The sequence below is a fragment of the Solea solea genome, chromosome 13 (genome assembly GCF_958295425.1).
Source record: "Solea solea chromosome 13, fSolSol10.1, whole genome shotgun sequence".
NCBI lineage: Eukaryota > Metazoa > Chordata > Actinopteri > Pleuronectiformes > Soleidae > Solea > Solea solea.
Window position 1 is genome coordinate 2,162,684 of NC_081146.1, and position 15,091 is coordinate 2,177,774.

Below are 15,091 nucleotides of genomic sequence, written 5' to 3' on the forward strand. Positions count from 1 at the left end.
AAAAAACAACTAAGGATGGTTTATTTGTATCATACATTTCTGGGCATATTTACTATGCATGATACAATATTGAAAAAAAATAAAAAAATAAAAATTGAAAAAATAATGATGTAAAAAGCTCCAGTACCTGACATCACGCAACTAAGACAATGATGTTGCTCACATCCATAAACAAATGTAAAATGTAAAATATTTAACCGGCAGCATATACAGTATACCAGGCAATATGTCAGGAAAGTGATGTCTTCATCGTTGTGCACCAGGACGATGAAACATTCAGGGACAGACTAACATTTTACTGGATCACCAAAGATCCTGAGGACGGCAGAGGTGAATCACTGCTATAAAAAACAAAAAACACTCAAAGTCAGTGTAGAAGACGCAGCGATGAGAACCACAGACCACAGCTTCTGCTCGTACAGCGATCACTTCATATCAGGTACTGTCATTAATCACAGTGCCTCCAGATTCACAGCTTCCCGGGTGGCAGTTAAGGGTAAACTTAGGGGAAACATGATCTTTGCATGATAAAGTGCATGTATGTATGTAAAGCCTTACTGTATTTTTAAGACGCGCCAACATTAATGAAACCTTTGCAAGTTAAGTTTCCCCCTTAACTTCTGACCGAGAAGCTGTCTTATTTGTTATTGCTGATGTACAGCACTTTGTTTCAACTGGTGTTGTTTTATAAATAAAGTTGGATTGGTTTGGTTTAATTAACTGAAATATCTTTTTATTTAATTGTGATGTGTGAGTGTTCTCTGGAGTAGAATGAGAATGAGGGAAGTTTTATCAGAAAGTTGAAGTTGTCGTAATGTTGTAGGTTCTTGATGACCTCACAAAGCTGCTTTACCCACTCACACGCTGCAGTCACAGCCGTCTTAACGTGGGCTTAAGTGTCTTTGACTAACAACCTTCCAGTCACTCAACACTGACCCACCCCATAATGTCCTTTCTTTGCTTACTTCTAGGATCTTTTTTTTGTTTGCCTGCCAACAATGCCCCAGCCCCCCAGCCCCCCACGCCTGCTCCTTTTTAAAGCACCACCCCTCAGAAGTACAGTAGAGAGTGCTGTGTGGACAACTTCACTGCTCCAAAACAATTATTAATCATGTTTATTACAGTATTTCGACGACAGAATTGTAGCTGCGGGCACTGGATTTTTTATTTATTTATTTATAGATGGTTTTCAGGACGTGAAGAGGATTCAAACAAAAGTGTTTACAGAAACTAGTTACTGACCACATCTGTAATTGAAGTAAATACATCTGACTATGACTATGTATTAAAAACTAATCAGATAACCCACTATTTCTATGAAAAGGTCCCGTTGCTGTGTCAGCTTTACCGTGACAATGAATATAATATAAGAAAATATGGCAGTGTTATTGCTCTTTGCTGTTCAGGGCCATCAACCTGCACATTTGTCCAATGTAGCTTTAATTGTGAATGTAAATTCTTTGATGCAGATCACAAAGATTTCCTTCCCTCTGCCTCCCTCGCAGGGCGATGGCCTGCAGCTGGAGTACGAGATGAAGCTGACCAACGGCCAGTCGTTCTGGACGCAGCACTTCTCTGCGGACGAGTTTGGTGAGAGCGATTAGTCAGAAAAAAGAGCGAGATTATGGAATGATTAGCTGATGGGACAAGCCAGCACCACTTAGCACGGCCAATAAAGCAGAGTGAACTGAACAAATTATAATAATGAAGGTACGGCTGAATGAATTAATGATGATGGATGAACTAAAAAGAAGGGATGAGGAGAAGAAGAGGCCCAAGTATCCTCTAAATAAATGATTCCTACAACGCTAATGTTCTCCCTCATCTCAGCTCTTTGGAGTATCCTCGTCACGTACCTGTTCTTTCATAATTATCTCCTCTTCACCTGGATATTACTCTCTGAACCGCCGTTACTCCATGAAACATGTTTCTTTCTTTCCTGCGCCCTGTATTCACAGGAATCCTGGAGACAGACATCACATTCCTGGTCATATTCTCCACGGTGTTCCTCCTCTCCTGCTACTTTGCCTGTAAGTACTGTCATGTCCACTCACTGTGTCTCCGTTTCTCCATCTCCTTCCATGAATACACCGTCATTAAGTGCCCTTATCTTCACATGTGTTCCAGTATCTACACGTTTTCTTGATGGGATAGGAGTGAGTTCTCATGTTTCCTCAGATATGTAAAGGTTGGAACATGCTGCCCATTTTCTCTCGGGGTGTGGAGTGTGTGTCAGACCTGTGCATGAGTTACACAGACGCAGGAGGTAGAGGACGGAGAGAGCCAGGGTTTGGTTTGTCATGGAAAAGGTGGGACAGTGTAGCTGAGAACAAGGTCCTCAAGTTATGGCTCATGCTGTATTCCAGTTACACCTCAGAACTGGGAGTGGTGTCACGAGGGTGGCACCCAAAAAGAAGACACACTACTACACTACAAGCCTATTTCATTTATGATATATCATCATGTATGCGTAACAGAACAGGAAAAAAAGTATTTCTTCACAGTAATTGTCAAAAAGAACTTAAAGACTTTAAGACTACATTACAGAACACACTTCTTTCTTTCTTTCTTTGCCAGCACAGATACAAAAAAAGATTTTATACAGGTAACAAAATTAATAAAACAACTACTAAAACTAATAAAATCCATGTTAGCTTAGGTCTATGACGTGCTTAGCCTGTTCCTTGCCTTTCCCTTGATTTTCTGACTGAAAGTTTTTGTTGCTTTGTTGACCGCTCACTTCCTGCACCAAAGTCTATAGAGGAAATAAATAATGTTATACCGTGGCACCCAGGAGTTGTTGATCCTCTGCTGCCTCCATCAGTACATTTACTGATTTATTTTGTGACCAGTGTTTGTAATCCTTCGTTTGGATTTACAAAAATACTAATACTACGTACTAAATGAGGCAGCAGTAGCCCAGCAGCCACAGTGTCCCCATGAGGTAAAAATGCAGATTTTCTCCATTCAATTTGGTGTGGAGGTGGTGCAGTTTACATAAAAGACTGTTATTGTGGGATAATGTGACACAAACTTTCTTAAGATAATACAGATTGAAGCAGGAGAGAGATTCTATTCAATGATGCTTTTGTTAGGTAAATCTTTTTCTTGTGTTCCCATCAGCAGCTTTGTTGTCAGTGAGAGGTGTGTGTTCAGTGCCGGGAGTGCTGACTATGTCTCAGCAGCTCTTAAAAAAACCCTGAACTATCCTTCAAGTATCCATGGAGCAGTTCAGAGGCGCTCGTCACAAATCATTACGCCGTGAACAGTTTTATTACGGACATATTTTTCACGAGATCTCTGCAGCGACTGCTTCGGAATTGTGGATCGGGTTTTTGTTGGGGGTGGGCCACACGGTGGAATAGTGGGTCACACTGTTGCACTGTTGACCAATGGGCTTTCCTCCCACAGCACAAAAACATGCAGAGGTTGATTATTGGACACTCTAAATTACCCGTGGTTGTTTAACTCTATAATTTGTCCCCGCGATGGACTGGGGACCTGTCCCACTGTGACCCTCCTGTGGAGGATAAAGCGGTAGTCAATGAATAAGTGAGTGAGTGAATTTCGTTGCAGTGAAAACAAAATGCTGAAAAATCCACATACAGTTTTCTTCAGTGGTTCCAATTAAAACTATGGATTGTGATTGTTTTTTTTGGCATTAAATGTATTTAAATGTGCTGCCATGTTGTTGTTAGGACGGATATTTCAGGTCAAATAACACAAGTATCTGCATGACTAGATGCCATCAGGGGTAAGATGAAAGGAAACAATCTGAATAAAGGCTCCGTTTAGAAGCCGCTCTGGCACTTTCACACCCTCTTCCTCGGCAGATGGAGTTTTTTCTTTTTTCTTTTTCATATTTCTCAACTCTTAAAGGGCTCCTGCTCTGCGTTCCACATCACAAGGTGGATGCATATTAATGGCCATCTTCTCCGAATGTATCTGGCCTATTCCCTTGTTCCGCCTTTTCTTCTGTCTCTCACTGTCTGCACTCCTCGCTCTCTCCCTCTCACTCTCCTTCGCCATCTGTTAGCATATCTCCATCCCTTTTATCTCTATCCCTCACACATACACACACACACACACACACACACACACACACACACACCACCTCTATCTCATTCTGTTTTTTTTCTCCCCCCCTGCAGACAATCTGAAGGGAAGACAGCTTCTTCACACAACCTACAAAATGTTTATGACGGCGGCAGGTGTGGAGGGTGAGAGCTTCTGTCCTCGACACGCACACACACACACACGCACACACACACACACACACACAGACACAGACACACACACACACACACACTTTATCTCACACACACATTCACTCAGGATGACAATGAGCCCCTTGAATGGCTGCAGCATCTCATACCTTAATCCCCACTTGAAGAGGTGCGATATTATCACCGTTATTAGCCTTTGAAATGAAACTACTGCAAACAGCCAGTGCTCAGTCGAGCGTGTTTTGTCACTGACAAACACCCCCTTTTCTCCTCCTCTCCCCTTTCCTTATCTCTCCGTCCCTTCTGCAAATCGCTTCTCAATTCTCCTGTCATTCGCCCTCTTTTTTCTTTCTATCTACTCCCACCTCTCTCAAGCCTTCTGCTTCCCCTTTTCCCCCATCTCCTTTCATCAATGCCTCCTCTTTTCTGTGTCTCACTCTTCTTCCTTCTCCCCACTGTCACCCCCCCCCGACCCTTTCACTTTCCACATCATCTCTCTTTCTCCCCTAACCCTTTCTTCATTTTTTCATCTCTTCCTCTCTCTTTCATCGCCGTCTCTTCTCTTCTTCCCTCTCATCTATTTCCCTTATTTTCACGTATCTGTCCTCACTACATCTTTTCCATTTGGCAGTGCTCAGCCTGTTGTTTCATTGTGTCTACTGGGGCCTGTATGCAAGAGATGGAGTTGGCAACGGCAGCTTTAAAATACTCGGTGAGTTCATCTCCTTCATTGGCCACTGAATGTCTGACTGTCTGACTGACTGACTGAGTGACTGATTTATGACTGACATTACCTCTGTGCTGGAAAATCAGCCCCAGCCTGAGCAGAATAAATGATTTGGATGTGAGCGGCTGTAAGAGCTGACGGGCATAGACGTGGTGTCACGTTTGACTTTGTGTGACTATGTGGGGCAGATGTACAAACATTTGTAAGTGTTGTGTGAACAGATCATTTTAGGCCCAGAACACACAACATTGTCCTGACGTTCGGCTCATGGCAAAGAATGACTCAATCCAACGCAGGGTGGAGAAAGATGCGACCACAGCCAACAAGCAACCAGCATATATGTTTCTCACCTCTGTGAGAGATTACTTTCCTTACCAGAAGGTGACGCTCGTCTGTATTTGCCATTTGAACCTGGTCATTACATACATGTAGATTATGTAGCCAAGAGGCGTGACCAATGGACGTAGATGAAAACGCCTCCATATGCAATTAGACAGACCAATGATCAGGATGTCATATACAGAACGGAAAACGTGTCAATAAGAGTGCCGGTTATCTAGTATTGGCGTCTAACGACTTCTGGCCGGGGGAACTCCGTAGAGCAAGTCGCCTAAAATGGCAGCAACAGACGATGCTAGACGTCGCTTCACTGTCGTCATCGTGTAAAGCTGTTCTAGCTCAGTTGGGTCCCTTTTTTCAGAGACTCTGTCGTTGGCCAAATTGGTAAATCTGCAGAGTGAAATGAGATTGCTGACTGGGCTGGATTCACCCGGTCTACAGATGATCGTGTGACGTACAAACGACTCGTAATCTTTACAAATGCTAATAAAAGATAAAGACGATATGGAAAAAGAAAAACATCAGTAGCTCTTACACCATTTCTGTATCTCTCGCTGCCACCTGTCGGTCTTCTGATTGGCTGGAGCTCAACAGGAGTGATGACTATTTCCGTCAAGCTGTCAGCCAATGATATAGATGTCCTATATCGGTGTCTGCAGAAGATACCCAGAGTGCTCAGAGGGATGCAGCAGGGCTCTGGTGACACTGAAATTTAAACATCTTTTCCCTTTTAAGCCTCGTTGAATCCCTCAGGGCTCACGACTAAAACAACTAAAAACAAAACATGTTTTCAATCGATATTGGAAGCTTTGATTGCTAACATTAGTTATCGGAGTGACAACAGACAGGAAGTTAAGGAGCTGGGTTCTATTTTAACAGAAGTTGTAAGTGACGCCCTGTGCATATGGTCAATTGCCCCCAAAGCCACTGGGCCAGATGTGCCACACACACACTGCATTAACAAGGGCTATGGACAATCATCGGCCATCTGGCCGGTGTGTCCTTGGCTTTACCTCACATGTACCAAGCCTAATTAATCAGTGCATATCATACACACATGCACAGCCTTTATTCTGAAAATAGAAGGAAAAGGAAAACATCACTTAATACTTTTAAATTAGAAGAAAAAAGGTTTCATACTACACTGTCATGTAGTATAATTGGAAAAAATACTATAAAACAGGTAAGAAAAGAAGAATAACATTAAAGTATAAACAAATTCAGGAATAAAACCAAACATTTGCAATAACTATAAGATCAAACATGTGGGCATTTAAAATGTGTGGCACAAACCTCTTTTGCACAGACAAAGTAAATATTTATAGTTTATATTTATTTAACTGTTACATTTTGGAAAGCATCTGAAGTTCTCAGCCGCACTGATCCCCAAACATCGGCACTGACCATAGACAAACCATGTCATGTTTTCATGTTTTCATTCTGTTGTTATTACAACAGATTAACGTCTGAAATGACTGCAAACATCTGCCTGTATTTGCTGGTGGGATCACTGTATGTGTGGCCGACCTGATTTTACCTTTCCCTCAATGGGTTTTGAGAAAAAAGCACAGCCTAATTAACCCCCTGTTTCCGTCTCTCCTGGTCTCTGCCTGGTCTCTGCCTGGTCTCTGCCTGGTCTCTGCCTGTCTCCAGGGAAATTACTGTTCTCCATCAGTTTCTTGGTGTTCCTTCTCATGCTCATTCTGCTGGGCAAAGGCTTCACTGTCACCAGGTAGGAGCTTTGCACTTCCTCCTCGCTTGTTTACTCAAACCCTGTCAGGCCTGTGTGTGGGTGTGTTTATGTCTTTCCCTGTCAAACCTCGCTGTCGCCGTCATAACACCATCTCCTGACGAGCCGATGTTGACTGTCAGTCAAACATTCACTGAGAACGCTGGAGCTGATGGTGTGTGTGTGTGTGTGTGTGTGTGTGTGTGTGTGTGGATAAACATCCGATGCACTCACATGATAAGATTTGTTTTTGATTAGTGCAGCAGAAATGTATTCATTTAATGATCAGTAATCTGAAGTATTTACTTCTATTATTGTTTACTAGTACAATATATTATTTACAGAGTTGTGGTTATGGTGGTGCACGCACATGTGCAACCTTTATCAACAAAATGATTGGATGAGATGCATATGTATGACTGTAGAGCCACCCTGTCCAGCTTAAATAGAGACAGTAAGTCCTCTCATTACAGCTGCAGTGTGTAACCTTTGTTGCTTTTGATGTTATTATTCTGTTTGGACAAAAACGATGCAACTGGAATTCACCTCTGAATGATTATGGTCGTATTATAGCTTAAAGGTTTAGGTCGAATTATTTTAATTTGACAATTAAAGAAAAGACAAATAATTAGAGCTCTATACTTACTGTATACTTGATGTTTTTATATAATTGTACAATGACCTGATTGTACAAATAGTTATCGTGAATTATAACAGGAGCTGGCTCATCTCTATAGAAGCGTGTAGCAACCGATAATAATAACGGCCAATAATGTAATAATTTAAATGGAATAAAACCAATAACGTAATAAATTGCCAATAATGTAATAACTTATTACATTATTGGCCTTGCATTAAAAAAATCCTTTGATAATGTAATAACTGAGTCAATAATGTATTAACTGAGGTATCACTTTATTTTATTTTCAATTTCTGGAGAGAAAGTGTCACACTTAGCCTTAATATTGCATCTTGCAACAGATTGCAACAGTTATTTATTCGTCGCTCATTAGCATTTATTTTCAAACCTGTTATCGATGTATAAACGAGCTGCTGTGTGGATTCATACTGACATCGTGAACACGGGGCAGATGACGGTGTGATGCACTGAGATCTGCGGTCACTTCACCACTAATGTCTTATCTTCACTATCTGTTCATAAAGTTACTGATAAGATAAATGTGATGAACACATGAATTAGAGTGAAAGAATCTGGAGTTATAAAATTAAGTTTAACACGTTGTTATTGTTCCTAGTAATATGATCGTGAGTCTGCATGTTTTCTGGCCTGACTTTATTTTAATATTTTATGATTATTATATTTACTATAATTGTAATTATAATGATAAGTTAGCTTTATTTGTAAACCACCTACAACAACAGTTAGAATTGTGAACTTTGAAATTTAAATCAAAATACAAAGCATAGCAATGAGACCAAAATCATATTCATGGTTAATATTCAATGGAATTGTTTTTTTTAATCATCATAAACAACGCATATAAACTCATAGCTACGGTCAATTAAATGAACCATTAAATTGATCATTTTAACCTGCAATGACTTCATTATACTTTTCAGTTTACTCTATTCACTATCGTTGGTTTTGACATTCATTTACAAATCCATGGTTTTAAGCCCGAAGTATTCATGAAATCCGCCTGTGCAAGTCAGTAGCGTCCTCCCATCATGCCTTTCACTGTTTAAGGACGTGCCAAGCAAGTCGAGAACGACGGCTCGTTCACAAGCTGAAAGGCCTGATGGGAGTAACACTACTGCATATGTGCTGGGTAAGGGGTGGTGCTCTGTCCAGGTCTTATAATACATCCATGGTCGGGCTACAGAGAGGCTCTCCGACAGGTTTGTGATGATGGAGAGGGCTCTCCGTGGCTACAGAGAGCACTTTGCCAGTATCATAAACAAAGCTTTACTTTTACTCTGGGATTGTTGAATCGGCCAAAACAGTGTTAGGGCCAGTCTGATCTACAAAGCAACATTAAATTGCTAAATTTGCTTTAAATTGCCCTCTCCATCGTCACAAACTCTTTCGGAGAGCCTCTCTGTAGCCCGACGTGTGCCTCCAAAAAATGTTATCATCCGTCGAGGCAACAGAGACCAATGGAGACCGCAGTGCTGTCATTGGTCAGTTAACGACGCATTCCCGCAGCCACTAGCGCTCTGGCGGTGAATTGCAATACCATACTGAAAACTGCAAAGCGTCGGTATGGTCACAGAGTTGGATACACAGGGTACTATGATGGAACCCTAAGAGTGACAGATAAATCCAAATTGATTTCTAATTGCTCCTTTAGGCCTCCTGTGGAGGGGGCTTTGAGGGTGGAGGGGTATCTATAAGGTTGGATATAATAATAATAATAATAATAATAATAATAATAATATCTGTTGCAAGATGCAATATTAAGGCTAAGTGTGACACTTTCTCTCCAGAAATTGAAAATAAAATAAAGTGATACCTCAGTTATTACATTATTGGCTCAGTTATTACATTATCAAAGGATTTTTTTAATGCAAGGCCAATAATGTAATAAGTTATTACATTTTTGGCAATTTTTTACATTATTGGTTTTATTCCATTTAAATTATTACATTATTGGCCGTTATTACGTTATCGGTTGCGCCAAGGCGGCCATTTTGGACCACTATGTTTTTACAATAACCCACAATTTAAAAAACTAAATATCTTGTGAGTTTTGATGCTAACTGAAGGCTGACGGACATTCAGTTGCAACTTCACAAATAAATGTTGCAAAATAATTGTACACTGTACCTTTAATGTGATACATTTCTACATATAGCACCTTTAATTTGCATCATGTGAACTCACTTGACAATGGTTTGAATTTAACACCTTTGTTGTTTAAAAGTTACGCACTACAGCTTTAAAATAGGTAGAGAATGATTTTGTTTTATTTGTTATGTTTTTTTTCTTCATCCATTCATAATCGTTCAAGAGTTAATTACATCGCACCTGAGACTTCAGTTTTCTTTGGCTAAGCTCGGTGGACGTTTTTCTTGTTAACAGGCATCATTTCACACGACCTGCACAACAGACAGATTTACAAGTGCTCAGTCAGAGGCAGCATGTTTCCATGCTGCCTCTGACTGACACTCGCCCGGCTGTCGTTGCTCCTTCTAATTCTCCACTCCCATTTTCAAACTCCTCTGGTCAGTCGAGGAAAAATAAAATATATATATAAAAAAAATATGTCCAGCTGCTTCTGAAATGTAGTTATAATTTCTCCCACTTGATCGCCAGACGCCACTCGCACTCGCTCAGTGGGTTTAATGTGAGTCGAGGGCTGTTCAGTGCACAATCAGCAGCGAGTTAAATTGTATTTCACAGGGTGTTTGAGTCTGAGAGGTGATGAGTCATCATGAACACACCACAGCTCACACACTGAAGACGGGCTCTGCTTCAGGTTCATTTGATCTCGGTGTATGTTTTCCACGTGTGAACTTCTGAAGTGAGCTTTCAAGGCTCCTTCTTTGTCTTGAGGATTACACATGACTCTGTGATCTCATGGACGTCCTTTAAAGCCCGGTGAATAAATATAAAAGTGCATTAGCGTCCAGGTTAAAGCACGGCTGTGACTTATCTGCTGTGACTGATGAGTCGACTCTGGTGATAATTACTACACCAGTGTTATTCTAGTGTGTGAGTGTGTGTGTGCACAGTGATGAATGACTCTGAGCTTAAGTCTGTTTGAAATGCTGATGAAGGTGTAATGCTGAAATCTTTCTTTATGTTGACTTGAAATAATGAGCCAGTAATTTCTGCTTTTGTGAGGCAAAACTAAGACAGACTCTTCGCAGCCTGCCATGAATCTGCAGCCTGTGTATCGTCATAAAGCTCAGATTTATTTCTGTTCTTATTAACCTCAGTCTTGTGGGGTTTGTGTGGATGGTTTTAGATTAAAGCTGAGGTAGGCAACATAGTGTATTTTTGCCTTTATTGATTAATAATTCCAGAAAATGTCACCTAGACTGCAAGAAGCACTGCAATCTTATTAAAAACAAGCTTTGTGTTGTGTTCCAGGATTGCAGTACAATCTGGCAATTAGATAACCTTTTAGCTGGGGATGGAATTCTCTATGTACCTCATCATTTATTTCACTTAACATTGTAATCCATTAATCAATTGTTAGCCAATTATTTTATTGATTCATCGAGTATTTGTTTGGTCCATAAAAAGGCATTAAATGTTGATCAGTGTTTGTCAAACCAGAAAATATTCATGTTTAACAAGCTGAAAAATCTGAAAGTGTGTTTTAATTATGGAGCAGAACACTGAATACTGAACAGTTCAATCAATTATCAAAATAGTTGATTAAAAATATAGAACTTGTCGACCTATAGTTTATTTAATAATCCATAATGAAATAAAGAGATTTATTTTCCAGTACTTAAAGTACTAAAAAAGGAACAGGACATGAAGAAACCAGGAAAATAAGCAACTATGTGCTTCTAACAGCTGTGTTTGATACAGAATGTCTTCATGAATGTGCACACATTTACCTTCGTGTAGTTCTCTCCCTATTTAATCAAAATGCATCTATGGATAAATATTGAGAACATTCTCAGTGAGACCAGCAGCTGAATTTGATAGAAACCCATTCATTAATTTACACAATATTTAACGCTCTGTTAGTTCTGTTGTAAGTCCAGTTATGGATTATTTTGCATCGATTTACAGTTGGAGGAGAATTAAGATGTGATGAGATTTTACTTTTCACCTGAAGCCACTTTACAGTCTGGCATTGGTTTGGAATTATTTGGGCTATTGAAAAAGAAAGATAACCTGTCAGCATTAAGTCATTTATAATAATTATTATAATAAACTTTACTTACTTTTTTAATAATAAAAAAAAATCTCTTTAACAAGACAGACAGCAACACAGTTAACAGTGTTACTCACACAAGACAGAATAACAGACTTCAGTTACATTTACAAAAGCATAAAATATCACAATATTCATAAAATATTCATCTTAAAGAATAATAAAATAAAGTGCAGAATCATAAAACATAAAAAAACACCACAAAATTGTGTGAAGGAGTAAAAACATCTACAGCCAGATTCAGTTATTTCGAGCTGATTTCAAAGTATCCAGTGAGACCAGCTCTCTAAGATCCTGCTGTTTTCTTTTCAACTGACTCAAATTAAATAGAGCAGCAAAGTGGAACGCCCCCCTTTTCCCATTTCAGAGCTGACATTCCAAGTCCAACTAAAACCCTCTCTAGAGTCCAGCCTTGGAATGATCTGAAAGTCCATGATGGGAGACTTTGACCAGTCTAATGGCAGTTCAGAGGAAAAAGAGGGCGCCTCCTACTGGCTATTCTATTCATGTTCCTGTGTCTTTGGTGTTGAAAAGTCTCTGTTTCAGCACTGTCACTAACCTTATTTGTACCACAAACCCAATCTGTTTTGTAAGACTACTTCCTGTTGAAACCATTTACAGCAGGTTCATGGATATAAAACAATGTTATATTACTTATTAGTTATATATATATATATATATATATATATATATATATATATATATATATATATATGTATATATATATATATATATATATATATGTATATATATATATACATATACATATATATATATATACATATATATATATATATATATATATATATATATATACATATAAAATAAAAAAATGTTTTTATACATACAAGGATTATCCTTAGAAAATAAAATACAGGTTTTTGTGTTATCTTTGGCTTTAGTAGTGTTTAGTAGTGTTAGTTCATTCTATAAACATAAATACACGTTTCTATGTAATTCCACAAGTGTCATAATACATTAGCGGTGACAGGAAGTAGTCACACTTTTGCATATGTGCAGAACAAATTGGGTTTTGCAAAAATAGGAAACAGAATCAGACAATAAATGCAATAAAATGTATAATGTAATATATAAAGTGTTCAGATATTGAAAGATTGCATCATATGAAATGTGCACCTTTGTTTTAGGTCAGAGTTCTCTCTTTTGGTCCTGCCTACCCCAACTTTAAGCGTCCAAACTGGTGTTTTTGTGCCCTTTTGTGCTTCATCCCTCCCTCCCACACATGTGCATGTCTGTGGTTGTTTGTTTCTTATCTTCCTCTGACTTGTGTGTGACCTCTGACCTCTTGATTTGTGTTGTGTTGTGTGTCAGGGCGAGGATCAGCCACAGCGGCTCGGTGAAGCTCAGCATTTACATGACGGTCTACACCATCACATATGTCATTCTCTTCATCTACGAGGCAGAGGTACAAACACACACATCACACACACACACGGCACTAACTAATATTTGTTTTTATTGTTATTAAAGTTAAACTATTAAGTGTACAATACTCTGATTATATGTATGGAAGCGTATTGCTGCTGCACCTGAGCAAGACTGATAAAGTTGTATTGACATTTTTATATAAGACAGTTTTGGAGAAATTTTAAATAGAAATTTCTCTAAAACTGTACATAGATGTCTTGATGTATCAGTATCAAATGTCTCAGTGTTGTTCAGAAATCATGGACACTTGTTTTTATTACATCTCAAAGTTGATAATGTTTTCATTTAAAAAGTGCAAATGTAGGAATGTGTGAAAACTGTACAGAGATGTCTGATTTACAGTACACTGGTAGATATCAATGTGCTCCTCTGTTCAGAAATGATGCATACGTCTCTGAAACTTCTTTATTTTTCACATTCAAAGACTTGCACTCAGACAGAGATACAGTGCTCCTGGTGTTTTATTTTGGAAACCGTCAATATCCTTACAAAACAGCTTGATTCATTGGTTCACAAGCTTTGAATGGAACTATTCATCTCAAATATGTGTATATTGTAAGAACATGTAATAACCTGATAATGTTTGGTTTGCAGTGACAAAATAACTGAGAAATTCTTGATTGATCCTATAAGCCCTTTAACACCTAAGCCTCAAAATGTCGGTCTGGACTTTTTTGCTTATTTTAACCAGAACATTTCCTGTGACTAAGTGCTTTTGCTCATTTTTCACAGAATAACTTTCACTATCTGGCAGTTATTTACAATTTACTGCATGTTAAAATAGTGTATTAACAATTTATAATGAAGAAAAAAACGCTGTATCTGTACACGACGTGTTCAATTTGAAATTTGAGCAGTGTAAAACATATTTTGAATAACATTTGTTTGAGTCTTTGTTTAAATGTCCAAAATCAGGCCAACATAAAGAAACTATGTACAACTCTCTCCTCTCTGGTGACAAAGACACTGATTTGCCGGCTTCCTCGAGTGAAACTACCTCAATAACCACATGTTGGCTGTAACTTGCAACTTCTCAGCTTTCAGAAACAGTTGGAATTTTTCGTCACACGTGATGCAAAGTGCACTTGTTGTGCAGGGTTAGGCACATCCCATGGTGTTAAAGGGTTAGGCATGGAATGATACAAGATTTCCTGTCACGATTATTCTGACCAGTATCACTGTGATTCACAATATTATTGTGATGACTGACTAAAACAAATTTCAACTTGAACTTAAGCAGACATCACTATCACAGATAGGACATTTTTTGTCCTAAAAAGCCATGAGGAAAGATGCAACTCCGCATTGCAATACTTTAAAAAATGAAATGAATTCATGTTAATGAGTAGAAATTCACCATGATGAACTTATTGTAAGTTAATTACAATATTCATCCAATAAGTGTATTAGGCTGAGCGATAATGTCGTACAGTCCCATCACTAGATCCTACAAATGAATTCATCACATGAAATATTAATCCATTATTAACTTCTCATGAAATTGTTGTTTGGTTTAGTGATTAATAAATGAACTCAGGACTTTGCAGTTGCAGAATATATCTGAATGGGAAATAAAAATGAACTATATTTGTCACCACAACTGAAAAAATATAATTAAAGTTGTGATTAATAGTTTGTTAGATGTGTGACAGTTGTAGTGCTGTGTGTAATTAAAAATAATTTGTTTTTGAAACAACTTAGCCTCTGGTAAATTGGCATTTTCCTCTGTTCCTCTGACACTATATAGAGAAAGATGAATCAG

The 15,091-nt window shown here is 38.7% G+C and overlaps 1 protein-coding gene across 2 annotated transcripts in view; it reads left to right on the forward strand.

Annotated features, from left to right (window-relative positions):
* The window catches only part of tmem145 (transmembrane protein 145), a 72,452-nt gene that overhangs the window by 40,610 nt on the left and 16,751 nt on the right, over positions 1-15,091 (forward strand). For both annotated transcript variants that reach the window (XM_058648153.1, XM_058648154.1), the window contains exons 6-11: positions 1,506-1,590; positions 1,959-2,030; positions 4,152-4,220; positions 4,858-4,938; positions 6,946-7,024; positions 13,213-13,306. In XM_058648153.1, coding sequence (XP_058504136.1) covers positions 1,506-1,590; positions 1,959-2,030; positions 4,152-4,220; positions 4,858-4,938; positions 6,946-7,024; positions 13,213-13,306 — 480 coding nt within the window. The remainder of the gene's footprint in view (positions 1-1,505; positions 1,591-1,958; positions 2,031-4,151; positions 4,221-4,857; positions 4,939-6,945; positions 7,025-13,212; positions 13,307-15,091) is intronic.